We start from the raw sequence: 27868 nt of genomic DNA, 5'->3' as shown, positions 1-27868 counted from the left end.
TCTCCATCCTCTATTGAAATAGATTAGTTCCATCAGACTAGCATTTTTCTGAATTTCTTTAGTGCTTCTTAGGCATTTTCTTCTCTCTCTGATTTGAAAACTCAGAAAGTTGTGAGAGATGTTTAAATTCTTTTTGTTGCTCTTTCCCCTTTTCTCACATTACAGACTTTGGTTTCTCTCACACATTTATGCAGTCTTTCTTTCTGTGCCCACTCTGCTAGTTGTCCAAGAGAGGAGATGTGTGTAATATAGTGTAAGGCAACTCCCCACTTATCCTCTGTCACCTCAACTCTGCCCTATAGTTGTCTGTGCGACAGTACTTCCCACCTCACCTGCATGTCCTCTTTAACCAAGTTTGTCAGGGACATGACACTATCAGCTCCTTGTGGGTAGCAGCACACTCACATCACCACAGAGCTCTCATCCTGGTCAGACATTTGGCACAAACAGGCTGTCACCTGATGTTTGTAGTACAGGGAATATTTGACCCACATTTGCAATGTAGGAAGTCTTGTTAATTTGACTCTAAGGTGCTTGTGATGAATGGCCATAAAGCATTGTATTCCTTTAAAAGCTGCTCTTTTTCTGATTACTGACCTGTGTTTATGTCCCTTGGCCACATCCCGAAGGTTTCTGTCCCCACACTTGAGAGTCAACAGCCCTGGGTCCCTAGCTCCCATGTGGGGCCAGGGCAGGTGGTTCTGTCCCTCCCTCGAAGAGCTGTAATGAGAGCCAGTGCAAATGCTGGGGCAGGCGGCAGGCGAAGCAGGGCCCTCAGGCACTCGTGCCTCTGCAAGAATTCCCGAGTGTTCTCACAGGAGCAGGGCTCTGAGTAGATCACAGCAAGGCAGATGGACCTCAGGTCCTGTCTTGTGATTGTTAAACCACAGTGGTCAGCAGTGCCCAGTCGTCTTTTATACATGCACATTTCCAAAGGTTTTCCATTCCATGCAAAATCAGTCCAAACTTCAGCCTCCTGCCTAGTGTGAACTAGCCTACACACAGCCATGAACTCTGAATTTAAGCCACAGGGCTTTTGCTTGTGCTTTGCCCTGAGCCTGGAAGGGTCTTGCCATCCACACCTGGGTCTGACACATCCTACCAGTGTCTCAAGACCCTGGTAAAGTACCCCCCTGGGGACCACATGTGAACTTGAGAAGCAGCAGTGAGATGGAAGAGCTACTGAGAACTGAACAGGTGGTGGAGGCTAGCCTTGGAGAAGTCATGGAGTAGCAACAGATTCAAGACCAGTGACTTGCGGGGCACTGGGTCCAAGAGGCTAGATCATGACCCCCTTTTACACAGGGTAGTGTGTGTGTACACTGGAGAAATGGATCCTGCAGAGAGAAACAGTGCAGAAGACAGAGGGTGGTGTGTGTGGGCTCCAGCCCAGAAGAGAGCATGTGGGCATGCAGGCAAGAGCAGTGCCCAGCAGACAGGAAGGAAGACAATATTTGAGGGAGCTGGTCCCTTCAGTGGGTTGTATTTCAAGGTACCAGGTATAAAAAGGCCTGGGGAGCACACTGCAAAATCGTGCTCATGCTCAGACATTCTTTCTTTCCACACACCTGTTTAAGGAGCTCTGCACTAGGTGGACAATTCTGAGAAAAGCCTGTGGAGGGCACTCCCCTAATCCAGGTTATCATTTTGGAAAATCCCACCTGAAATCATGATGGCATTACTTCGTTTTAAGACCTTGCGCATATGTGTGCACATCTGACTTGATAGTAAAAACTTTCTAGTTTACAAAATAAACCTGGGAGGTGGGGATTTTCACAACTATTTTGTAATGTTGAAAAGTTGATGTTAGGGAACCAGAGGCTGAAAAACGAGTTCCTGTGCTTGGACTGCCTTTGCTGATCTGCCTGAGACCAGAGCGTAAAGCTCTGGTTTCAAATGAGACAGATTTTTGTTGCATTTGCCAGTGCCTCTTGCTGACCATCCAAATCTATCTGCAGAGGGACTCCCATAACAACATATGAGAAAGAGGCTTAGTGTAGGCATTAGCTTTATATGAACTGGCAGGTGATCGGTGCCCTTTCTCATTCAGCCAGAAGAAGCAGACAGAGACGACGGGGTGGATTCAGGGCACCATTGCATCCCCCAGATGGTGGGCATGAGGCCCCTGCGAGACTTCGTGGGGCTGGAGGACTGTGACAAGCCCACCCGTAATGCCATGCTCAACTTCAGCTTCTTCATCGCCGTCGGAGATATGGACGAAGCTTTCAGATCTATCAAACTCATCAAAAGGTGAGAATTCCGTTTGCAGAGGCGTCAAAGGGATGTGCACACTCTTAGAGTACTTTCTCCTCCCTTCTGAGTGAGATTCTAGGGATCACTAACTGTTCTGTGACTGTCATGTTGTGTTTCCTGGTCTTTTCATTCAGTTGAAATGCCACTGCTCATGCAGACCCCAGGACACGCATGGCATGTGTCACAGAGCCGTGAGTTTCAGCTCAGCACAGCTGGGCGTAGGGGGCAGGTGAGCCTGGCTCGTGGCCTCTGCAGTGCTTGGAGCCCCTTGGGCGGTTATTTAGTTGTTTTGATTCATTTTATGGTGTTCTGGACACTTCCTAGTCAAAAGTTCTGCAGTTGCTAAATATTTGTAATATTATCCCTCTGGGAATAATTGCTACTGGACAAAAAAGGGCTTGATAATAAACACTCAAAACAGTACAGTGAAAATGCAATGAAAATTGCTCTGAAAGAAGTTTTTAATCAAAGGCTGTCTAAAAGCAGCTTCCTCTCTGCTCCTGAGAGAATTCAGCAATTCTTCCCAGGAGCATTTGACAGATTTCAATCTTGAAAGGGTAGGAAAAGTATTCCAGAATGAAACTGAAGTGGGAAGAGAAAGGTGGGAAATTAAGTTGCCTGGAACAAGCCTTCCTCATTTGCAGAGATAGTTTCTGGTTTCTATAGCACGGAAGCACCTTTCAAACTAGCCAGCGACCCTGGTTCCTTGTCTTATTTCTAAAATAGGCCAAACCTTGTTCCGGTTGGGAGGGCCTTTTCAACACTGGCCATGTGGACAAGAGGACTCTTAGTTTGGGAAGTGAACTAGAGTGGCTGGGTGGCACAGCCCAGCCTTTCTCTGATCACTCTTCATGTAATATAAACACGAGCGCAGACTATAATCAACCACATGGCCAACTTTAAAACTTTAATGAACATTTATATAATCAAATACATAATGATATTAAAATTATACAACTTAAATATTTCATTATTCTTTTTTAAAAAACAATTCTTTTTAGCATATGATTTGGGGGAAATCCGTTGTAGGAAAGAAGCTCAAAGGGAGGAAGCTCAAACCTAAATGTTCCCATGAGCGTATTGGTTGTGGAACAGGATCTGGCTGGTTCTACACTGACTGCTGACTTCATTATAGATGATTAGGCCATAGATGCTTTTAAATCAAACTGGTTGTGGCACAGGATCTGGCTGTTTCTGCACTGACTGCTGACTTCATTATAGATGATTAGGCCATAGATGCTTTTAAATCATTCTCAATTGCTTTGCGTTTTTAAAGCCCCTCACCAATCCACCATTTGTTCTGACTGTCCTGAGGCAATATAGTCTTCAAATTCCAGACTGGTCACCTTACTTCTCTGGAAGGTTAACAGCAACGAAGCTAAAGGTTTCTTGGGAGTGGGAGGGTCAGCCTAGTGGTAGCCAAGGTCTTACCCTGGCTTTGCTTGCACTCACCAGTGCCCAGTATCAGTTTCCTGGGCCAGAGGATGGCAACAGTGATTCCACTTCCAGGTGGCATGAGCTCAGGCAGTGCAGCTATTATAGGACTGTCCTTATAGATGTCGTCAGGCAGTCCTTGGGGACATGGACCAGTTTTTAAATGTTTTCTGTTCATCTGGGGAGTTGTGGCCTATTTGCCTCTTGCAGATTTAGGAGCTGGGTGGCTTGGAATCAGTGTAGCATCATGAAGGGGTAGCCCATCAAGCATTTGACTGAAGATAGGCTAAAGATTTTATAGGGGAAAAAGTGAACCCATCTCTGAATTTCATTAAACAAATAGACTTTTCCCCACTTGCTCCACTAATTGTGGATCTGCCATCACATGGCCACAGTCTGCTGTCTAGGAACGTGGGCTTCTGAGGCTCCGATGTCCAGAAATGTGACTAAGGGCATGAGTAACCCGAAGTTTCACTCCCACCAGATCTTTAAAAATGTCTCAACCCTTCTCTCACTGCTAGCCCACAAAAACCACATAAAAGAGGCCAAAGTCTTTTTACCACGTGGCAGTGTAGGTAGATACAACACATGTTTTAGACAGTGGGAAGAGGTTTGCATTTTATTTTAACTTACAAAAATAATCAGGCACAAACAGACATTACTAACTCCATCCTGTCATAAAGCCGTAACCATCTGATTATAAATTCTGAGCCACCCAAGGAAGATCACGTCCATTTCCAGAAAATCTCCCGGATGTTCTGCTTTACCAAAGAAAAGGTGGCTGCAGATGCCCCTCTCAGTAGACACAGAATAAATTAACCTCAGACCAGGGTGCTGAGCAGGGCAGCTGCCACTCCTCACGTGCATCTCAGGTGCTGGTCTCCTCCTTGCGACGTGCGTGAGCGTGAAGCCAGGTTGTGAGTGGGTCAGGAGGAGGCTGGCACAGACAATATATGATCATATAATATATTTATATAAACGTAGTAAACATACCTGTGTATCGTACATATGCATATATAAGAAACCATACAAACCAACCGCCTTCACACAGGCAGTCCCTTGGTTTCTAGACTGTTCCATTACAGTGGATAAAGTCCCAAGCAGGGTCCCTCCCTGGCAACCCTCAGCATGGTGACTCCACATAGTCGTTATCTAGGCCACGGCGAAACCGAGCAGTCAAGGAGCGGCTGATGACAATGACTCTGGGTGCCATGCAGTCCTCTCTCCTGTGAAGAATGTTCCAGATGAGCATGGCAGCTGCCAGGGTGGCCAGGAGGCAGGCCCCAATGTTCAGGTAGCAAGACCAGGACAGGCTGGTGTACGGGCCGATTCTGTAGAACGTCACCAGCCCAATGACCAGGATAAAACCTGTAAATGAAAGACAAGTATTGAGAAAGCCTTACTTAGAGCCAGGAAAAGGCCTGCAGGGCTCCCGACGTGGAGCCCGTACAGAACCACAGCTTCCTTTCTTCCCTGACCCTCTGTGCTGCCCGGGTTGGTGACAAGCCTGATTCATAGAGCCGGCGCTTCGGGGTCAAGCTGCTCTGTATTAGCCCCATGTGGGTTTTTATGACCTTTCAGTCTGGTAGCTGGGGGGTGGGAGGGTGCAGTGTGTGTCCCCTAAATCCTGGCACAGGATAATTTCTAGGGGCTTCGTAAGAAAGCAGTCTGGCCCATGTGTGCTTCCTGGGATCCTCCAGGCATCAGGCTGCTTCCCTCAGGTGACCTCCCCATAAAAGTGACACTGACACTCGCTTTCCCTCTTCCCAAACATATCCAGCAGTAACTTCGTATAAGGTTCTCTCTGACTTTTATAAACTTAATTCGTTGAAAGTGAAAGGAAACAATTTTTCTAAATGTTATTTAGAAACAACTCAGATTGGAGTTTACCGTCGTCCAAATTCCTGTTCTTAAGACTGTTCTTGTTCTTAGCATTTGCTTCTAAAAGAAATAGAGATTTTCTTTCAAAACTCAAGGTGGTCTAGAGCCCGCACACTTATGTAGGGGCAGAAGCTGAGATTGGAGACCTGTCCGAGTTTCCTGCTGGCGCATTTGGTTTCTCCTCTTACTTCTAAATAGGTGAAACTGGTTCTAGAATTTCCCTCCCACCCCATGCCCCCCTTTCCCTGCTTATTTTCCCTCCATACTCTTCCCTTCTCTCTCCACTCTGACCGCAGAGAAGGGGAGGGGGCCATGCTAGGACTGTGGCCAGAGTCTTCCACTGACGGCAGTTCCCACAGACTTATTCGAGTTCCGTTCGTAGCTAATGCCACAGCATCATTACTGTAACAGTTTTCTCTTTGAGGAGCTCCAAGGACTTGATTTTATTAGTTTTTGCAATAGGAAAGTCAGGATTTGCACCCAGGATTTATTGACTGGGATAGCAGGGTACTGATGTGTAATGGAGTTCAGGTCTGAATCCAGGCTAGAAATCCCAGCCACTGGGATGGACAAGACGCCCCCACTGTTCTGCTGTCGAGGAAGCTGGTCCACATCGCCCTGCCCCTCCTTGTCCCCTGAGATGGTCACATTCCTCAGCTGGGAGGGGCTGGATGAGGCAGAGGAAACTGAAAGGAGGCTGTGGGGTCCAGCAGAGCCATGGATAACAAGAGTAAGGAGAGTAGGCAGCAGCAGAGGCTTGGGTGGCCCAGGGAGCCGCATCTTCTCTACCAGCACCCCACTCTCTGATGTGCTGACCAGAGTGAGTCTGTTTCTTGGGACCAAAAATTCCTGGCAAAGATATAGGCTCTCTGTAACCCAGAATGGTCCAGATGGGACTCTCTGGCCCCCTCTCAGGCTCATCCCCGTTCCCTGCGCTATGCTCTGGCCAGGCTGAGCTGCTGCTGCGGTCCCCCTGCCTGCCCTACACTGTGATATCCTTACATCTGTTCATGCTGGTACCTCCACTCCCACGGCCTCCCCTGCTTTCCTCAGGAAACCATGTCATGCACAACCAGCATGGCCCCACAGCAAAGAGAGCAGCGATGCCAGCTGATGGTTCTAACTATGTCACAAGATAGTGCTGGGGTAGGGTGTGGGGGACAGGCTGAGTTTTCTAAAAACACAAGCATCATGGTCTCCTCATCACTGTACCTTCTAGAAAGTATGAATTCAACATTCCCCTACCTCGGTTGTGTCCTAAACAATGGTGACAGTGACTAATCTCTATTGTAATTCTCTACAGTACTCTGTGGGGCTTTTAAAACATGGAAAGCTCCTGGATACTTCCTTTCTGTTAAAAATAACTTGTTCTTTTTGTCATGCACAGTGACAAAAAGAAACTCTGTGATTTCTCTCTCCCAGGGAAGGGTGCATCCTCTCTGCTCATGATTTTATGGCACTGAGTTGTGCATTAATGGGGAAAGGAACTATAGCCTGTTTTTTGTGTAATGAGAATGAAAATACTTTATGAGTCCTCCTCATTTTTACTACGTCTTCGGGCATTTTTATCACCCAAGGGAGCTTGTTATGCCTGGTTTCAACGAGACTCAGAAGGATGGGGCAGGAAGGGAACTTTGGGAGAGCGAGTTAGGATACAGCTTATGTCTGAGATGCGAGGAGCAAGGCTCTGGCTGAACAGGGCTCACAGCAAGGCCGGTGGGAGCCTGAAGGGTGAGCAGTAATGAAGACTAACTCGATCAGACGGAATTTACCCAGAGAGCAGCAGCTGGTTTGCATCAGTCACCCACCCTGAGGAGGGATACTGACCCTTACCCTCTGCTGTGATTGAAACCTGGTTTTCTCCCTTTTTAAACTAAGCTTCCTTTCAGTTTATGTGTGTTATAAGAATATTTTTAAAAACCTGCTACACGGCTTCAACTGCAATTTTATAGCATCATTCATCATAACAGGACAGTGTGAAAGAATCGGGCCTCCCTGTGGCCTCCAGGGCAACCCCCTGTCACAGATCAGTTATCTTTCTTGAGGCTGGTTTACACCACTGAAGAGTAAAGACAGAGGACCTTGAATTTCATTGCAAGACATTTCAGTAGAGACATGTGAATTATGAGAACTGGATTGAAAGAGGTGATCCTAAACTGGAAAGGACTAAAAGGCACTCTCTCACCAGATTGGCAGAATTAGAAAGGAAGGAAACACCAAGTGTTGGCCCAGGTTCGAGGCAGAGGGGACCCACCCTCACTGAGTCAGAGCTCCGAACAGCACGGTGTTGCCCTAGGATCCACAGTTCCTCTCCCAGGATTACGCCCAAGCGAAACTCCTGCGCATCACAGGAAACGACCCTGCCCCAAATCAGCAACGTCTGAAACTAGTCCATGGGACTCGATGAGCTGTGGGCAGCTGGGACAGAAAAGGAACAAGTGAACGGCTGCGTGAGCAGCACTGCACTGGGGTGAGCCGCAGAAACTGGTGCCGAGAGGATGTCACAGGGACACAGCTCTGTCACATGTGCTGTTCTGTGCATGGTTCACACAGGCTCAGCCATAAGGCTGCTTTTTATGAAAACTTAGAGAGAGATTAAAAGTATAAAAAACCAGGGAGCCCTGGCCAGGTGGCTCAGTTGGTTGGAGCGTAGTTCGGTTCACCAGAAAGCTGTGGGTTCAGTTCCTGGTCAGGGCACATACCTAGGTTGCAGGTTTGATCCCCAGCTGGGGTACATACAGGAGGCAACCAATCAGTGTTTGTCTCTCACATATCAATGTTTCTCTCTCTCTCTATCCCTCCCTTCCTCTCTCTAAAAATCAATTAAAAAAATAAAACATATCCTCAGGTGAGTATTGAAAAGAAACACAGCGAGTGGCTGACATGAGTACAGGACCTCGGTTACCTCCGGGGGAAAAGAGGGCACAGCAGGAAGGATGCCCAGGGGCTTCTCAGTGTTCACCTCATTATGTCTTTAGCAGGACACGCATGCTTCATTGAGTTCTTTGCATATATATTTCACAATAAAACATTTAGAATATTTTAGAAGTGCAACTAAGTTTAGAATCTTCAGTTAACAAGCACTTCCTGAAGTCATGACACCTTTCCACGACTGGGCCGGTCGATTTTGTAGTGGATATTAGTGCATTTGACTCACTTCTCCGGCTGCACTGTTAGCACTGTACCACACACATCATGTACCCACGAACAGCATGCCCCATGGCATCTGCTGCCCTAGGACGTATACCTCAGCCTCGCCCACCCTGCCTCAGATCTCCTCCCCCTCTCTTGTGGCTGCCCTGTCTCTGTCCCCCTGCAGCCACACTAGTGCCTCTCTGTGCCACTGAGATGCCAATTTCCACCCCTCCAGGTCTTTCCTTGTTTTGCTGTCCCTGTGCTTCCTCAGCCCTGGGGTGAGGGCTGCCTTCTGCCCTCCTGTCCCTGATCCCTCAGCACTCAGCTTAGGTTCACAGCACGGTTCCTCCTCCAGCTCTTGTCCCTGTGGCTAGAGTGTGGCCTCTCAGAGAGTTGCCCAGTTTGAGACAAGTCCAAATGGATCCCCTGATGCAGAGTGGACTGTAGTGTGGTCACTGGGAAAGGCGGCACGATGAACAACAGCTTCCACGGTAAAGTCCTCTAAGCTTTTCTGTTGTTATACCACATTCATTTCTTATTAAGGAAGCAGTTAAAATTGTGACCTACTTTGCCATCTTGACTGGAAGCTCCTCTAGCTTCTTTTTTTTTCAAAATATGTTTTTATTGATTTCAGAGAGAGGAAGGGAGAGAGAGAGAGAGAGAGAAACATCAATGATGAGAGTCATTGATCGGCTGCCTCCTGCATGCCCCCCACTGGGGATCGCCTGCAACCTGGGCATGGACCCTGACCCGGAATCGAACCATGACCTGTTTCATAGGTTGACGCTCAACTGCTGAGCCACACTGGCAGGGCTCCTTTAAGCTTCTTAATGACTACAACCTGTCAGGGATAGGACCCCATTCGCCTCCGTTGAGTAGATGTCACTCAGCATGGAGCCAGGGCTGCTGTGCTGGTACCTTGCATTAGTTAACATACAATATGTTCGGCAGACCTATTGAGAGTCCACTTAAGCGCACTTGGGGCTTGGGGGACGGGTTGGGGGTTGCTAAGGCTAGGTTGACTTGTCCTTGGGGAACTGGCTTTCTTCTTTGGGAGATAAAGATGAAATTAATCCCTGCAGCATGGTCCACCATGTAAGAGAGGCATTTAGGATACATGGTATGGGAGTGAGGAGGCAGTGCTCTGCCAGAGAGCAGGGATGGTGGCTGGGAAGGCCCTTCCAGAGAACAGCGTTAGGCGAGGCCTGTGACACCAGGAAACCAGCATGTGGAGAGAGCACTCTGAACTCCAAGTGGTAAATATATTAACTCGTGGAACACTCCACAGACTGTGGGGGGCATAGCAACCACTGGCTTCCACCCCCGGGCAGTGCCAAGGCACCATCCCAGTGCTGAGTGACAAGACTTGGACGCTGTCCTGTGCCCACACTTGCATTTCCCAGCACCTCAGGGCTACTCTGTACTGTCACTGTAACTGTACTGTCACTTCTTTTCTTAAGATCACTATTATAGGTTTTTGAAAATAGGGTAGACTGTGATTTTGTAACCATTGGAATCTGTTTATTACTTCCTCCCTATGTTTAGCTATGTTGCCTACAAAGTACACAAACTCAGGTTTCAAAGTGTGTCTGTTTTTTCCATTACAAGATGAAAGAACATTCAGGGTGTGGATAATTGATTCAAGAAATATAAATTCACATGTACACAGACACCCTGAGCACAGCCTGAAAACACAAGCAGGAAAGTGATAAAGATGCTAGTCAGGAGCAGCGCAGGGCCTGACAGATGGCGTTGGTACAAAGTGGAAATGAACTAGCCATGCGTTCGCCTGTTTCATCATTTGTCTTGAAAACTGTTGAAAATCCAGCAATGAGCAACACTGGGCTGTTGCCAGCACAGGTGTGGGCATCTCACTTCCTAACTGGCGTAATTCAGAGGCTGCACCTTAATGGGCTTTTTTTTCCCGCAGGAGAAGTAGACAGGAAGAGTCTAGTTCCATACGTTAGTGCAGGTGTGGGGAACCTTTTTTTTTTTTTTTTTAACCAAGGGCCATTTGGATTATTTATAACATCATTCATGGGCCATACAAAATTACAACTTAAAAATTAGATATGAAAAAAGCTCCTAGATTTATTGAATTTCAAGTCCCACTGTGGTTGCCTTGGCAGAGCCAGACCAAAAGATTCTGCAGGCTGTATGTGGCCCGCGGGCCAGATGTTCCCCACCCTGCCCTAGTGTGAAAAATGGTTAACAAAACTTACATTTACATGACTTATTCTGTGTAAAGATCAGCGTTGGCTTTGGCTTTATTTTAGTTCAACATATAGTCAAAGAAGGGATTTGTTTCCCTAACATTAAAAAAAGTACATTTAGAAAAACCCTCTCCTGTGCCAGGAAGGTACAAAGAACCTTCTGAAACAGTGGGCACAGGCTCTGTACTGCGGGAAGAGCGTGGGCCACATGATGACTATAGGCACTGAACAGATACCGGGAGCATGGGGATCCTCCGTGGGTGCCACATGTCAGCAGTAACAAGCCACAGAGACTCGGGAAGACAGAGCCCATGTGTGCTCACTGCCTCACTGTGCCTCCAGCCTCAGCCCTGATGCTAGGTAACCGCCTGCATAGACATTCTTCTAAATCAGACTAGCCTTTTACTTTCATAGAGCTCTCTGGCTGCGGGGAGGAGTGGTGTTGAGGAACTAGGTATGGGGCTGCGCTGCCTCAACCTCACATTTTCCATTTCTGTCACAGCCTAATGTGGAGACCCCCTCTGTCCTCAGAGTTGTGCCTGGAACACTTTTCTCCCAAAACTTCACAGTGATGTTAATGTTTGTCCAGAAACAAATCAAAGGGGACAGTTTTAGCAAACACACCAAATTCTGCACATAGAGTTGGTTCCATCCTCATGAATTTCTGTTTGCAAAGGCAGCAGCCCCTTCCTGTGAGCCGGCCTCGCAGTGGGCAGTGTGATTCACAGCTCAGCCTGCAGAGCGCCCTTTCCTTTCTCTTCCTTCCTGCCTGCTTCCTAGGGCGTCGGTGTCTGTCATGGGGCCTTCCTTTTGAATGACTGTCAGCACACGCAGGTGGCATAAGTGGAAACCCGTGGGGCTGACCCCTGAGCTCTTCACCCAGCACACCTGCCTCAGCATGCACGGCAGCTGAACTGGCAGAGCAGCACCTGTGACTTAGAGCTGGCGTGAGGCTTCTAGAGAGAATATTTACAGAGCAAACCAATTAGTTAATGGATCCACTCAAGGCACAGCTGTGGTAGGGATCTTCCAACATTGTGCACAGGAAAACAGTGGTGATCTAATGTTTCTCCCTAGAGGCAAGGCTTCTGGAAAAAGGAAGGCCAAAGATGGTACAATTGATATGATCGAATACTTCCATGGGAGCCGACACTCCAAAGTGCTGCCTGACATACAAGTGCCCTGAGCAGCATGGAGAACTTGAAGGAGAAAGAAGAAATGAGAGGTGCAGTTGGGATGTAGGCTGGAGCTTGGGATGTAGATGCAGAAGACAGAAAAGCAAATTATCCAGACCAAGCAGTGTACCTGCTTATTGTAAAAACAGAAACTTGTATAGTCCTATGAGAAGGTCCCTGAGTCTAAGAAAACAACAGAATCCCTACCAGCTCCTGAGATGCCAAGACAGTTACCATTTATCACCTCGATTGACCTCTGAGGACTGATAAAATCAGCATTGTCAGGGGCGGGGGGGGGGGGGGGGGGGGGGGGGGCGCGTAAGTTGCCCTTTGTGTGTTTATAGGCTTTGCCATCATAAGAAAAACTCTAATGATTTCCAGAAATGGAAAGAGGAAGCCAGCAGACATGAGGCCACGTGAGGCTTTTAAAGCCGCTTTTGACCAGGTTCCACAGTAAACTCCACACTTAGTCTTCCTGCTCAAACTTGAGAGGCTTTGTGTCTTGAGGAGGGACTGGCTGAGGCTAGGGAGAGTATGGCCCAGCCTGGCACCAGAGGTGGTCATGGCGAGGACTGATGTCCCAGCTGCAGAGCGTGTGTGCAGGGAAGAGCTCAGTTTGCAGAAGACACTGGACTCTCTGAAGTGCCAGTCTTCAGAAATTGGGGTGCAAGTGGCCAGAAATAGACAAGTACAGGTTCCCCTCTTTGGGAGAAAAGCACAAGGGCTCGGCCATGCTGGGTAGCTCCATAGAGGACAGGAGATGTTGGAGAACGTCCCCAGGAAAGCCCATGGCCATTATGAAAGCAGTTCAGAATGAAACATCGAACAGCTGAGCCCTACAACAATGGCTGTACATTTGTACTTTAACTGCATCATTTTGTTGTGGCTATTATACTTTGAGAAAAACTGTAAGTTTGAGAAAGGTCCAGGGTGTTCACATGATTGACGAGGAGAGACTAAAACTTCTGCAGAGATGGAGGGTAGGGTTACTGATGACGAGAGCTGATAAATCATAAACTAGGAATAATATCAAATAGTAGAATAAGAAATCCATGGATGCTGAGAGCAAGAGCCACGTGCTTTAAAAGAAACACACTGTGATCAAGTTGTGGCTAATAGACCTGTAGCCACTGTTTAAAGGAAGCAGACCACGTGGGCTAAAAGCCCCACTTTGAGACTGTGAAGGGAACTGTGTTTTTTATTATAATGTCCCTGGGTATCACAGGCTTGGATGGGTGCAGCCTGGGACATCATTTCTAGGGTCCTTGATACGGTGCCAGGGAATTTTTTCACTTATATACTAGCATTTTCCAAAATGGATCGGAGGTGGCATATATACAGACTTTAACAAGCACTAAGAGGCTTAGGAGAGGCTTAGGGGAGGGAGCAGATGAGAAGCCTGGTCTTCGGGTCCCCTTTCGCATGACCCCCTCTTGTCATCAGGCAAGACATTGGCTCCCAATATGAAGGGGAGAGTGCCTACTAGCTCAGGGCTCTCAGTAGTGGGGTGCACATTTCCTCCACCCCAGGGAGAGCACCAGCAGGCACTGATGAAGGATGGTAAGCTGTGGGGGACACCAGCTATGTTGCCAGCCTGACTGAGCATGTGCAGTCACAGGGCTCTCAGGCTGGACTCCGATAGTGCACTGCCCAGGAGGCTCAGCAGTGGCCAAGGAGTAACCCTTCAGAGACGCCACTTCACCCAAATAGAGCTCTGAGTAACTACCAGATCATTCATCCCACCTAAAAATGTCAGCCTCGGGCCACGCATGGTAGTTAGTCCTGCATAGCCAACAGTGAGGGCCTAGGGCCACTGAGAGCACCTGGAGGGGTTGCAGGAGGGTCACACTTAGGAAATTTCAAAGCCCCTGCAGCATTATGCCCAGGAGGATAGTCTGCCCATGGAAGGGGCTGAGGGAGCATCTGGCGGGGCTCTGGCACTGACAGTGAACTCAGGTGGAGAGCCCCAAGTCCTAAAAGGAGCAAAGAGGCTGTGTGTGGGGACTGGCAACATTTCAGTGTGGTGTTGTCCAGCAGGACTGTAGTGGGAAGTCGGAATGACGATAGCAGCAAGCATGACCGAAGACAGGGTCTACAGGCCTGCGGTAGCTTTCCCTGCTGCCCAAGGAGCACGGGGGTGAAGTCACACACATCCAGAGCCAGGCAGCTTGCTCGAGGCCCCTCTCACCCACACACCCATGGGAAAGCTCAGCTGTTCTCAGGAACCCTGAGGGGCCCACCAAGCTGTGCTGCCTGCAGACTTCGCCCTGGCTTTCTCCTCTGCTCCAGGCTTCTGACACAAGTCATCAACATCTGCAGTTATCAGAGGCTCAGAAAGACCTTTCGCCTCTTATAGGTGGCGACCTCTGAGGCCCCATTCAGCGCTGCTTGCCCTGCTCTCAGTGTGCCTCTTTGGGCACATCAGTGAGACCACAGACATGAAGAAATAGAGGTGAAGCAGCGAGAGGAGGAACAAGGAGAGTCAGGGAGAAAGGAAAGGTCTGTAGAGTGAGCCAGATTGAAGCTCATGCACGTGAGAGGCAGTGGGAAGGGAGCGCTTATGCCCGGCAAGGCAGAGCCCAGGCATCGCAGCTGCTGGCGCTGGGGCTGGAACAGCCCATCAGCCCCCACACTGCAGGTCCTCATTACATACCCTCCTAAAGCCTCACAGTTGGTGTCTGTCGTGTACTAGTTACAACAGAAAGAGCCAGGGGGCAGCGGGGGAATGGCAAGGGGACAGTGCAGAATCCTCCGTGGTGACTGCACCCATCTCATAGGCCACTTCGGGCCCCCTGCCTTCCAAGGTCCTGTTAGAAACCCAGCTGGGCACAGGAGATGAACTTGGGAACCTCAGTCTCGTGTCTCTAATCTGCAGAGTGCTTTCACCACAGGGCAAATGCAGTGTTTCACAGCATACTCAGTTTATGGGGTGGGGGTGGAATAAGGACAGAACGGAATTTTCCACCTTTAAGGTAAATTAAAATTACACTTGGAAAATTCTGCAAAGGAATTGGAAACTTGCGTGTGGTGGCCTGAACATAATAGAGCAAACCAGATAGAATGGCTGAGATTTCATAGGCTTTTCACCTATGGAAATGGCTGTTTCATAGGGTCCCCCAGTGTCACTGTACAGGGTCCTTTGGAGCCGCAGCTCTGAGGAGCCGAGACTCTCCTTTCATAGGCCAGGCCAGGTGGCGTTTAAATGTGGATCGTGCCCAGAAACTACAGTGGAATGAATGAGCGAGCGGGCAGTGCCCATGCCTGCGGCGGGGCCCCATCAGCGCGTGCTGCCTGTGCCTGGCTCCTGCCTCCCCAGGCCCCGGTCACACCATGTGCTTTCCTTTCCTCCTTCTCTCCCCCTGCCCACCCGCTGGCCAGGCGCTGGGGACTCAAGGTTGGCTTGCGTAACAGGTACTAGCAGGCATTTCCCCCTCCTGGGACAGGATATCCTGGCGCCCTTCAGTCTCTCCCTGACTGTTTAAAACAGACCGGAGCACAGGAAAAAACCTAACTCTAAAATTAGCAGCATGATAGAAGAAAGGCACATAGCTGCATTCTGTACTGTTTGTCAATGAAACAAGTCTAAACAGGGCCAAATGCATTTCCTTTTTGGGCAAAACAGACCTGTTGGGAGTAATGGTCAGACACCAAGGGGAGAGGCTGCCTGTGGAAGCAAAAGGAACCATCTGAAACACCGTGGGCTGCCCCTCGGTGCTTCTGGCTTTTTCCATCAGCCTCTGCCTGCCTGCCTGTTTTTTAATAGAGCCTGGTTCAACCTTCCCAGAGGTTGTGCTGGCCTGGAAATACCTAGGAAAGGAGCACAGTACCCCCTGCTCCCACCTCGCCAGGACAGGCCCCCAAAACACCTTTGGCAGCCCACCCCCGGCCAGGGTTTCTGCAGGACAACTTGATTTTAATTATTGAGGCTTCCCCCCCCTTTTGAGTTTTAAAAAAGTGTTATTTGTAAATAACACTATCATGTTCTAAAATAAGAGTTTACAGAAGTAAAATGTCAGTTTCACACCCAACACATAATATTTCTCCTAATAGTTCTACATAAATAAATGTTTCAGAGGAATTTCTTGAGAAATGCAGCAATGACTGATTTGATTATCCTGCTAGGAGTTATTTTCAGATCAGGAAATGTTACTTTCATTTCCTCAATGCCACTAAAATATCAGTTTTTAATCTAGCTTTTCCAATCACGTTTCGAAATCTTCCACTTCCTTCTCGAAGGGATGGAATTTCAGATAACCCCACGTGATGGAAGACAGGTTGAGTCACTGAGGTGATGAGACCAGTTCTGTTTTACAGCCCTAAGGTTAGCAGAGGGCAAATGGGTACTTTTCCTAAATCACTTGGAATGTCTGGGTTTCTACCCACAGCCATGGAGGAGGGGTGGAGGCAGAGGGATCGGAGAGCCCACTCCACCTGCCTCACTAATTCCCAGAATTATTCCAGTGGGGGGCAGACTTCATCCTTGCCTCGCAGTTGAGTACACTGAGGTGTAGATTGGGTCACATGGATAATAACTGATAGAGCCAAGATGCAATCCAGTCCTCTTCACACCAAGCCCTATGCTCTCCTCTGGTCGGCCCTCATCTACTACCCGCTCCTGCATCCAGCCCTGGGGAAGTGATGGGCCCAGGACCACACCACCTTCCATTAACCACATAGGTAGGCCTTTCCGATTCCCACCCAGGTGCTTTCCCGCATACGAGCATTTGCCAGTCAGCCTCATTCTGGAAATTGTGTTTCTCCAGAAGGATAAGGGCTGTGATCCATGATTCCCAGAATGATTCACTTCAGACTTCCTGCCATTCCTTCTACTGGGCTTGTTGGAAACACACCTTCAACATTGGGACACGCAGCCATTCTCCATCGAGCACATCAGCTACTAGTGCCCCCGTGCCCTGGCCACTTCATCAGTCTCTGTCCCCATGGAACCATGGACCCCACTTTTCCCCAGTAGGTAGTGGAAAGCCTGAACTTCCCAGGTTTCCACGATTGTTAACCCTGAGCCAGCAAAAAGGAGCAGAGGTCCAGAGAAACCAGCAGAGCAGCCCCCCACGGTGCCTCCATGGCCACTACAGAACCTCCCTGGGCAATTTCATTCACCATTTACAGTGACACCATCACATTGACCCTTCCAAGACCAGAAGGTGTGCTCATGCCCAGCCCCGTTTCACCGTACAGTCACACCTGGTGGCTTCCAAATTGTTCCAAAGATGCTCACTCTCTGATGGTCCTGGGCCTAGTTGCTCTGTGGAAAAGCAGGCTGTCTCACCCCTCCAGGCACAGGCTCACATGCACTTGCCCCTCTGCCCAGAGCAGGCTGCTTCACCACTCCTCCAGGCAGGGCATGAACCCAGGCCCCCCGCCACATGGCTTCAGGGGGACAGAGAAAATGTCAGATGCTGAAGATTTTGGAAGACAGAGCACATCACCCACGTGCCAGCACCTTGTCTCAAAATGGAAAAGGGCGAGGGCCATAGCGACAGAGATACAAAACCATTACTGCTTGAATCCTCGGCGCTCCCCATCCATGTGTGCATGTTCCTGTTTTGCTCCTGCCCACAGTGATGGGTGGGTCAGGAGGGTGACCCAGGGGGTCGCTGTGACATTAGAAGGCCACAGTGGGCCTTCCAGCACCAACAGAAGCTGAGGGTGCTGCCACTCCGTTTGCCCCTCTGGGGCCTGGAGGTACTTACTTGCCAGCTGGAACGCAGCAGCCATGGCCTCCTCCCAGCACTGGGAATCAGGCGACATCAGGGGCAGGCCTGTCAGCCCCAAGATGAAAGTGAGCTGGCCTGCAGCGAGGGCCACCGTGGCAACCAGGTTGCAGGCACGCATCATGTCGAATTGCACTGTGAGGGGCCAAGAGGAAAGAAGGCAGGTGGTCAGTGCAGGGCGGGCAGCTCGGGGCTGGGGTTCTCTCTCCTCCTGGGGCTCATCCCTCTGCGCTGACAACCTCACTGATGACCCTCTGCCCCCAACCTCAGGCTCCATGTACTCTTCCCCCACCCACACCCAGTCTAGAAGTGAGGCACAAGTGACATACACAGGGCAGAGGGAGGGGCAGACCAGCACTGCGGATGAACTGCAAAGGCAAGGGGCAGGGGCAGCAGGTCCCTTCTCTGTGGCCCTTCTAGACTATTAAAGTGGCCCCACAGAGCCAAGTGAGGACTGAACCTCCTGGGCCCCACCCCACCCAGTGTCAGGCTGTGAGGGTTCCTGTCATGCACTCATCCAGCCAGGTAACGTTCAGATTTAGCGCTTGTGGAGCCTGAGTCAAATGGAGGTGTTGTGCCACTTCCTGCCATGGAGAGCACTCCTCCCCATTGTGTCTCAGCTGCTTCCTTTTTGCTGTCCATCTGTCATTCAGAGCCTGAAGGATCTCACCCTTCCCTAATCCCGGGTCTCCTCCAGTGCCCGCTCTGGCCTGGGGGTGGCACCACTGGCTCTGAGGCCAGGGTGGATGCATCAGGAGAGTAGCAGAGGCCCCGGCTTCTAGGGCCAGAGCTAAGGGCCAAGGAGCATGAAAGAGAGAATGCACTTGTCACTAGACGCATGACAGTCACCACCAAATGAACTTTTTCACCTTCCTGAGTGGAGCCTGGTGGTGCAGACAGGTGAACCTGTGGGTTTGGCTCTCTCAATCACTTCTCTCACAGGCACAGCCCCCTTCCCAGGTGGGCTGCACTTCCCATAATCGAGCTCACAGTCTGTAATCTTTAGAGTAACCACAGAAACAACTGCCATCACCATCAACCCTGACACTCCTCTCTGACCTTTCACAGTGCCAGGAGACAGGAGGCAGGGGTTGGGAAAAGTTGGGGGAGCCCCAGTGGCAAGTAGAGCCAGGCCTGGTGTGGTGGTGGGTCCAGAGCTGGGAGAAGGAGCAGACACTGGGAGTCAAGAAAGGCATCAGTGGTCTTTGAGCCTTAGCATGGGGGGGGGGGGTGCTCGCTGGGGTCTGAGATTCCCTCACCTCCCCCAAGGCTGAGGCTGGGGCTAAGTGAAGGTTTAGGACAGTTTGTTGGAACCTTCCTGGCTGCTCGTGCAGGGCACCTGGAGGTGCAGCCAGTGGCTGGATGGCCTCCTGTCAGGATGGGGTGAGCCTGGGCAGTTCCTTCCCACTTTGCTCGGGAAAACTAGCCGACTTCCCGTGGAGGATGCTGTTCACACCTCTCTTTCTTTATTCTTCACACTGATTTTCTTTGCGGTTATTTTTACTATTTATATGACTATACAGAGGCTCTGTTTCTCTAAAAGATGGTAGAGCTTAGGAAGTGGAAGTGACCTCAGAGACAAGGGTGTTAAACGTGATGGAGGTTAACAGCCAGGCCCAGAGAAGTCTGTCCGGTTTCCCAAGCTCAGCCTTGCAAGCAAGGAAAGACTTGAATGAACTGCCGGCTGAGGAGGGGAGTGGCCGCGGTGGACACGAGCACCAGGGGACAGCCTAAGGGAACATGTGTTGGCACAGTGGAGCCACATGACCAGGGCTCCTGGGAGCCAGGAGCAGAGCACCAGGGACCCCGGGCGATCCCTCCCCGTGTGTGGCCAGCTGCCCTGCCCACCTGGTCATCCAGCTTCATCCTTCCTGGCAGCTCTGAGTGCACAGCCCTGCGCTGCACACCCCGGCAGTGGCTCCATGTGGCGTCCCCAAGCTCACAAGCTGCCACACGGGCCTCTGCCCCAGTCCCTGTGCATCTGTGGTATTGCAGATGTCTAGAGGGTGAAAGGGTGAAACGGACTGCTCACAGACTCGCCACTCTGCCTGAGAAGACGACTCTCCTCTGAGCCATACTCCCTTCACGAGCCACTCAGAGGAGACCTGTCCTGGCTGGTATCCACCATGCCCAGGTGCTTTACAGGTTCTAACACTACCTATGTGCGTAGCCTGGGCAGCAGTACCTGGATTTTTAAAAAATCTGTTTTTATTGATTTTTAGAGAGGAAGGGAGAGGGAAAAAGAGAGAGAGAAACATTGATGTAAGAGCAAAACCTCGATCAGCTGCCTCCTGCACGCCCCCTACTGGGGATCAAGCCCGCAACCCAGGCATGGGCCCTGACCGGGAATCAAACTGGCAACTTCTTGGTGCATGGGACAGTGCTCAGCCAGCTGAGCCACACCGGCCAGGGCCAGGGCCTGGATTTTAAGGAGCCCAGTAAGAATGTGGCATGAATGTCATCTGGCTGGACAGCATGTGGTACACACCCCGTCCACCTACATTTCCAGTGAGACTCAGGCCACCCACTGGGGCTGGAGAGCATCAAATCACCTATGGGCAGGGCAAGGGACTCCCGTCAGGGAGCTTCAGAAAAAGATCATCAGGTGCCTGACAGAATGCATGAAATGTGGAAAGATGAAGAATGACAGAGAAAACAGGACCAGAGGAAGAATGAACCTGGAGTTAGGTTGTGAGGTCTCTTTCAGAGCCAAAGGGGGCCCTCAGTCTCCCAAGTTGCCCCCAAACCTCACAGGAAGGAAAGAGCCACCTGATCAGTAATAAAAGGATCGCTGCACCCTGCCCAGCAAGGATCGTCAAGGACAGGACCCAGTGTAACATGGGGCAGCTGGAGGACCTGGACTGACCCCTGTGCCCCTGCCCAGTTTTCTCAGGACACCCAGCAGCACGAAGTCCCTGACCAGAGTTGAGTAATGGCTCCTCACGATGTTTGCCATAGGGCATTGCCAAGGCCTCTGGCACAGCTGGCTGGAGCCTGTCTGCTATCCCCAACTGGCTGCCTACAGCCACATCTGGAATCTCGAGGACGGCCTGGCTCTCTGGACAAAGCAGGACCGTGATGTGTAACGAGGGGCATACACTCCCCCTTGGTGCCCCTATTTGGGTCCTCAGGATTGAACTGTGCACCAGATGTCAGCCCTGCAACCCAGACCCCATTGCCCCATCACGGACCAGATGATCTGACAGAGCGGCACTGTGTGGTATGGAGGGTGTTTATGCAGCGGCAACGGCGCCGTACAAGGAATCCCTGCTCCTTCCTCCCATTCTCCATGCCCAGCTAGATCGTGGGCAAAGCGTGGGCTGGGGTTTTTCATGAGAGTTAACAAGACTGGGCACTGATTTATTTGAGGTGGCAGCAGGAAGCCCCAGCTCCGAACCACCAGGGCCGGGATGCCAGCTCGCTGCTCCCTGTTCATATCACATAGGGAGCATGTTGGTAGTGAAGTTGGCTCACTTTGCTCAACTCAGCCTTGCTCAAGAGAATCTTCTTAGACATTTCCCTTGTTCTAGACAAATATTTGATGCTCAGAGATTAAGGGTAGCTGCCACAAACGTCATACTAATGGCAACAGAATATTTTAAAAGTTGGTCAGGGAGCTTATTAGGTGGTCAGAGAGGCACAGCAAACAAGGGCAGGTGAGTGGGGCTGCTCAGGACATGTGGCAGGGCAGGAGGGAAGCAAGGGCTGGCTGTGTGAGGGTCAGGAGGACCCATGTGTGTCCTCCTGACCTGAGGTGACCAGTCCTTAGCATGGGCACTGAGGGGCTGGATGCACAGGAAAGGCATCTGGTCAGCACTGGGGGCTATGGCAGAAGTCCTTGAGCCCAGGACTACCCCCGTCCCCAGGCTGCACCACTGGCTTTCATTGCTCCTCGGGACAGTCCCAAACCAGAAGGATCGTTCTCAATCAGCAAGTCACACAGAGACCCAAGTCCATCTGCATTTATCCAGCCTCCCGTAGGCACCTGAGTTCAGAGAGCTCATAGAAAATTCTGAAATCATTCATGTACTTTGATCTTTTAAAGAGAGGTTCTCCCTCCCTGCTTGCAAAGGAGGAGGGAGGGGCAGATAGCCAGCCCTCAACAGATAACCCCTCAGCCTGTGGTGAGGGACTGGAGTGGATGGAGTGGATTGCATGCCCCCAGGGACCTCGGCTGAGCCTCATGCCTCTTGCAGCCTCCGGGTTTTGCCTATGAAATGGGACGTCCTCCACCCCGGGGTCCCTCACAAGTCAGGGTTCCGAGCCCACAGAAGTTGCTGAAGGACTTTGGGGACACCTTCTGACAGCATCTGGCGAAGGCCTAGCTGAAGCCTCGTGTGTCACATTTCCTTAAAGACATACTTGGTCTTCAGAATGGATGACCCCACCTGCAAGTTAGACCCTCTCAGTCATTGGAAGACCTTTGCCCGCCAGCCACCATGACTGTTTGAGTGTTTAAGCATCTTACTTAGGAACACTTCCCTCTGGTACATGCAAACCTGACCCTACTATCAAAGTCAAGTTCCCAGCTTCCAGAGTAGTAATAGACCCAGTACACAGCATGACCAAGCAGGGCCGGGATGAGGCAGCGGGGCAGAGGGGGCAAGGGCTCTGCCCTTCTGAGTGGCCTCTGCAGCCGGCCGGCGGTCCCACCCACAGTCTGTCCTGGTGGGTCTCCCCCTGACCTGCACGCCACCTTACCCACCCTGGCGACTATGGAATGAAGTCAGAACTCAGCCTGTGTTCTTAAGCTTCTTGTTTATTTTTCTCATTAACAATCTGAATTTCCACCAGGAAAAATGTTTTTTTCTTGGTTTCGTTAATGCATTTGTTTGTTAGCTATGTGTATGGCAGAAAAAAGCCACTGCTGCATGAGGAGAACTATTTCATGGAAGAGCAGCAGTAGATTTGAGCCGAGCAGGACTGACATGTGCCTGTGGCTCGCCAGGGAGGGTGGGCGTGGAGCACAAGGCCTGCGCGGGTTCCCCAAGAGGCAGTGCTGCCCCTCAGAGCAAAGCACCCCTCAACCTGTCAACAAACGCTCAACCCATGTCCTCTGCATGCCACACAGGGTGAGCAGGCCCTGCCCACTCTAAAGGAGACAGAAAAGTGAGCAGACTTACGTTTGACGGTGCCTCTGGACTCCTGGAAGCCTGCTGCCTCAGAGCCCCAGCCCAGGGCCTCGCAGTCCCTTGCATCCGCCTGCCCGGGCCTGACCCCGGGACTTGGCCCTCCCCGGGCCCTGTCCACCAGCCAGCAGGACCTCCATAGCCCCACACTTCGCTTGCGCCCATCCTCCAGCGTCTGATACACCCAGTTGGGGGTGAAGGCTGCTGCATTGTTGAGGATGAGAGAGACCAGGGCCACCAGCACGGCTGTGGCCACCAGTTTCTGGACAGTCATCACTGACTGCCGGTCCCGACCGCTTGTGGAGAAAGTCCCAGTCCTGGTCAGCTGCTGTGGCCAGGGAGAACCAAGACGCTGCTAGGGGTGGCTAGAGGACATCACCGTTCATTCTTGGAGGGTCGGGAAGGCCCGTGCAGCAGGTGCAGGTGAGCCCACCTCACGGTCCTCCTTACCCTCCTTCCTGCACCTGGAGCAGGGACAGGCCTGATCTGAAGGTGACTGCGTGGCCCATCCCGAGAAAGAAGCAGGGCACCAGTGAGAGCCCAGAGTCCTGAATGCGCCGTCTTCCTGGGAAGCAGAGGCCCAGGGAGGCTGGAAGCCTCTTGTCTCCCACGAGGGAGAACAGAGAGTAACTGGAGAGGAGAGGCAGATGGCAACGTGGTGTAAGCAGGGCCTCACTCCTTAGAACCAGCTAAGCTCAGAGGAGCCAGTGCGGTAGCGAGGCTCTGAGCAGGGCCGCAGGGAACAGTGCGGGTTCGGAGGCCTCTGTGCTGCCTGAGCCCCTGCCTGGTGCCTCCAACACAAAACAGCTGGTCCTGGAAAGCAGAGAGCCTACTGCAGGGAAGTATGTGTGTGTGTCTGTGTGTGTGTGTGTGTGTGTGTGTGCGTGCGCGCACACGCACTGCATTTTCCCTCTGTCTCTCAGCAGAGAGGAAATGGTTGTTTTTGAGGCTGTTTTTGGTGAGCTGGAGGGCGTAGCCAACTGCAACAAATAGCTGCCGGCTGCAGCAGCCAGACACTAACAGGATGTGTTTCCTGATAGGAAAAGCAGGGGGGCCTTCTGAAGTCCTGCTCTGTGACCCTCCTCCCCGGCTCCTCCCCATCTGCCTCTCCAAAAGGGAGGGCCAGGGGTGCTGGCCCAGAGCAGACCCATGGTCCCAGCTATCTGTGTTGGATGTGGCACTCAAGTACCATGGAGCAGCTACAGAGGCGGGTGCTGCCCACAGTGCTCCAGGCAGTCTCCTGTGCTGGGCCTCGGGACAGCGGCAGGAAGCTCAGGGCAGGCAGGTTGCTGGTGACCAGTCGCCCACCCAGCCCTCGGTTCCCCCAGCACAGATGTGCCAGCACCGCCCTTGTCATAGGTAGATACAGATGGAGGAGGGAACGCCCAGAGGGGAGAGCAGCAGAGGAGGGCCAGGTGTGGTGGAGGGGCCCCCTTAGACGGGCCTTAGTGTCCTAGCTCAGACCCACTTACTGCCTAGATCTGGCAGGTCAGGGGCCCCCCTTGGAGAACTTCCAGCCCAGGGTGCCATCCTTAAGGTACAAGAAGATGGGGCTCTGGACATGCCTTACAAAGCACCCAGCAAGGCCTAAAGGAGCATGAATGTGGTTTCTGGCCTGGGCTGTTTGCTGCTGATGGGAATGTCAATCTGCACAGCTGATAAGGGACTAGGTCTGTCTGTGGTGTGCCTTGATCAGAGCCGTCAAGCTTCTGGGGCTTGGACAGACCTTCATCTGCTCTGCTCAAACCCCTCTGAACTGGCAGACCAACACAGTGGAGGGCTCTGTGCCACCACCTCAGAGACCCAGCATGGGCACTCACCTAGCTAAGGCCCAAAAGCGGCTGTAAATGAATAAAGAGGCGTGTCTGTAGCATGGTACACGCACATTTGCCTCCAACATGAAACCCCTGGAGCTCCAAGTAGTAGCAGCACATGCCCTTAGCTGTTTGCTGTCTACACTCATTGCCCCAAGGTGTAGGGATGAGCCCCCTCACAGGAGAGAAAGTTGGAGCTCAGAGAGGTCACAGAGATGATGAGACGACGTCAGCGAGGGTGCATCTGGTCTGTTTTTTTAAATCCTCACCTGAGATATTTTCTCCATTGCTTTTCAGAGAGAGTGGAAGGGAGAGAGGTTGAGAGAGAGAAACATTGATGTGAGAGACACACACCCACTGGTTGCCTCCCACATGTGCCCCGACTGGGGTGGGAATCGAGTCTGCAACCGAGGTACATGCCTTTGACCAGAATCGGACCCGGACCCTTCAGTCCATGAGCTGATGCTCTAACCACTGAGCCAAACCAGTTAGGGTTCAGTCCTCACCTTTCACCTCCTGCTTCTGGAGCTCCGGAGTCCCCAGCCTGTGCAGATACCAAACGAGCCAGCCAGCCATGGAAGCCCTGGCCTGCAGTGCTTCCCATCCCAGGTGTGTGTGGGGCCTGTGCGTGCCATATGCAAGGCGAGGCTCCCACGCCACTAAGTCTGTGTTCCTGAAAGGCAGGGGGTCTTTGGAGAATTGTGGGTCCCAAGAAACAGCTGTCCAAATTCTCTGAGGGATTTGACCTATTTTAGGATTTTTGCCACTTTCCATGGCTTGTGCCAGGAGAAAAGCTGCTGTTCCCACCCCCCTCCCTGTGGCCCTCTCCCGTACCAGGGACTGGATGGGAGAGGGCCCAGGGGTTCTGTCTGCCCTCCTCATTCCCACACGCGGCCCCTTCTCAGGAGGACTGGGGCAAGCAGTTCAAACACTCGAGTTCTCGAATACACGGTGCCGTAGTAGATGGAGGCCTCGAAAAGGAAGGTTTCCGATGTCTCCATTAGAAGAGAATCGACTCTCCTGCTCATTTATGTAAATCACTTATTCTTAGGTAGTCTTTAAATGTCTAATTTCTGATAAGAAGCAGCACATGGTTTCAGAAACAAAGCAACTGCTTTGCTGTCTGAGCAGCCACTGGGCCAGCTCCATTCAGCTCTTTTCCCATGCTGGACAGGGAAGGGGCCAGGACTCCCAGGAAGTCCTCAGGGGAGCCCCTGTCATGTCATTAGGCCCTGCACCCTCAGTCATTTCCCTGGATTCTGGTTCATGGTAGAGTGGGAAGTTGGGGATGCAGGGGAGAGCAGCATGCCTGGTAGCTGGACTTGAGTTAGGAGCCACCCTGCCTTCAGGGGACCCCCACCTCACATCCATTCATCCATCCTGTGATCATGGGGGTCCCATAGGAGAATGGAAGCCTGGTCGTGGGCTCCCTGAGCCACTCAAAGGGCCCTTCCTGTCCTCCAGGGTTCTCGATCATAGGTCCTACGATGGGGTCCAGCTGCAGCACCTGTGTGTGCCTCCCCTGTTCCCTGCACACAAATGGGACTGTTTATCTTAGATCAGAGAAGTGGGGAGATTTGGCAACAGTGTGTGTGCTGCTTGGTAGAAAATGAGGCTGTTAATTCTTCAGTCACCCATGCTCTGACTGAGGGTCTCCATGGAGCAGGCCAAGAAGAGGGGCCTCTGGGGCTGGTTCTAGCAGCTTCTCAGGACAGGCTTTCCAGAAAGTTGGGCCCATTTCAGGCCGGCCCCTCAGCTGCCCTGTCTGCCTCTCGCGTAGGCGCCTCTCTGAGTTGATGAAATACAGATGTGTGTGCTGTCCACAGACTGGCTCGGACAACAGGAAACTCTCAAGACTTGGATGGAGACTAGGCGGTGTTTATTTCTTGGGATATATATCAGATGCTCAAACCCCAGAAGCGCACACTGGAGCTGAAGCTGCCCATGGAGAGGACAGGAGCTGTACACAGTGCCGATGATGTACTGGAGGCAGCCAGGGACACAGCCAACCCTTTTGGCCAGTGCTCGCAGGCAGTCCTGCATTCAGCTGCGGGGAGGCGCCCGCGCCCGCCCCCACTGTGGTTCCCTCCGGCAGCCCCAGCCCAGCAGGAACACCCAAGGCTGTGCTTCCAGCACATGTTTTCTCAAGCTCCCACTTGGTGGAGATTTAATCCCCAGGACAGAACCCTTTGTCGCATCTGTGCACTCAGCATGCCCGACTTTTTTAGTCCAGGGAGGCACAGTGAAACCCAGTCAGGTCAACAACGCCCCATCCTTGCCCCCAAGAGTGTTTGATGCTGGCAAAGCACACAGCGTCTGAATGGGGAGACATGAAGCCCAGGCCTGCCCACAGGGAGGTGCTGACACACAGTTCCCAGGTTTCTCTGCTTGTTCAGGCTGCTTTCCACTTTAATTGGATGCAGATGGTTTCAAGACACGGCAGGGGAAGGGAGAGGACAAGGAGACAGGAGGTCACCCTCAGCGATTATCACCCTCACCCTGGTCTCCCACACCCTTGGCACAGAGTATTTTAAAGGAGGTTCCAGTCATATGAAATCTTTTGGAAAGAGCTTTAAAAGCCCCATGCCTAACCAGCGTTTTGCATAGTGGGCCTGGGAAGGCCGGGTGACCCCAAACCCCAGACTACTACCCAGTGCCCAGGCTGCCCACACCTATTCTGGGGCCGAACCTTGAAAGCACCGAGGCATGTTTATTTATTTATTTTTAATATATGTTTATTGATTTCAGAGAGAGGGAGAGAGAGAGGTAGAAACATCAATGATGAGAGAGTCATTGATCTGCTGTAGCCCGCAACCCGGGCATGTGCCCTGACCGGGAATCGAACCCCAATCTCCTGGATCCTAGGTCGATGCTCAACCACTGAGCCACTCCCGGCCGGGCCCGAGGCATGTTTAAAGGGGAATGAGAAGTCTCTGAGGAGCAGTGACAACTTTCATCAGTTCTGTAGTGGAAAGCGAGAAGTTGGTATACAGGTGACTAGAAGGTGTGGATGTGAACAGTGTCTGCTTTGAGATTCCAGGTTCGACCCAGGCCTCAGTGCTCCTACTAGCTGTCATTTCTAGAACCAGCAGCATTTTGGAA

General features: G+C 51.5%; 2 protein-coding genes across 5 annotated transcripts in view; one reads left to right on the top strand and one right to left on the bottom strand.

The window, feature by feature from the left end:
• IFT140 (intraflagellar transport 140) overlaps nucleotides 1-27868 on the top strand; it is an 88333-nt gene that overhangs the window by 39104 nt on the left and 21361 nt on the right. For all 4 annotated transcript variants that reach the window (XM_081133515.1, XM_081133512.1, XM_081133513.1 and 1 more), the window contains exon 18: nucleotides 2051-2250. In XM_081133515.1, coding sequence (XP_080989641.1) covers nucleotides 2051-2250 — 200 coding nt within the window. The remainder of the gene's footprint in view (nucleotides 1-2050; nucleotides 2251-27868) is intronic.
• Nucleotides 3148-23876, bottom strand: TMEM204 (transmembrane protein 204). The gene is made up of 3 exons (XM_081133520.1): nucleotides 22947-23876; nucleotides 17803-17958; nucleotides 3148-5055 (listed from the first exon to the last, which is right to left on the bottom strand). Exons 1-3 carry the CDS (start codon nucleotides 23224-23226, stop codon nucleotides 4811-4813), a joined length of 681 nt encoding a protein of 226 aa, XP_080989646.1. The 5' UTR covers nucleotides 23227-23876; the 3' UTR covers nucleotides 3148-4810.

Source organism: Miniopterus schreibersii (assembly GCF_964146895.1).
Source record: "Miniopterus schreibersii genome assembly, chromosome: 3".
Classification (NCBI taxonomy): domain Eukaryota; kingdom Metazoa; phylum Chordata; class Mammalia; order Chiroptera; family Miniopteridae; genus Miniopterus; species Miniopterus schreibersii.
The sequence above is the reverse complement of the archived record's forward strand: the minus strand, read 5'-3'. Positions and strand labels throughout refer to the sequence as shown.

What these genes read in the sequence shown, in the direction of transcription:
- TMEM204 (XM_081133520.1), bottom strand. Translation starts at nt 23,226, where the DNA reads ATGACTGTCCAGAAACTGGTGGCCACAGCCGTGCTGGTGGCCCTGGTC. An exon ending in GTCCAGAGGCACCGTCAAAC is followed by an intron (nt 17,959 to 22,946) that starts GTAAGTCTGCTC and finishes GGCCCCTCACAG; the next exon opens with TGCAATTCGACATGATGCGT. An exon ending in TGCTGCGTTCCAGCTGGCAA is followed by an intron (nt 5,056 to 17,802) that starts GTAAGTACCTCC and finishes TTTCATTTACAG; the next exon opens with GTTTTATCCTGGTCATTGGG.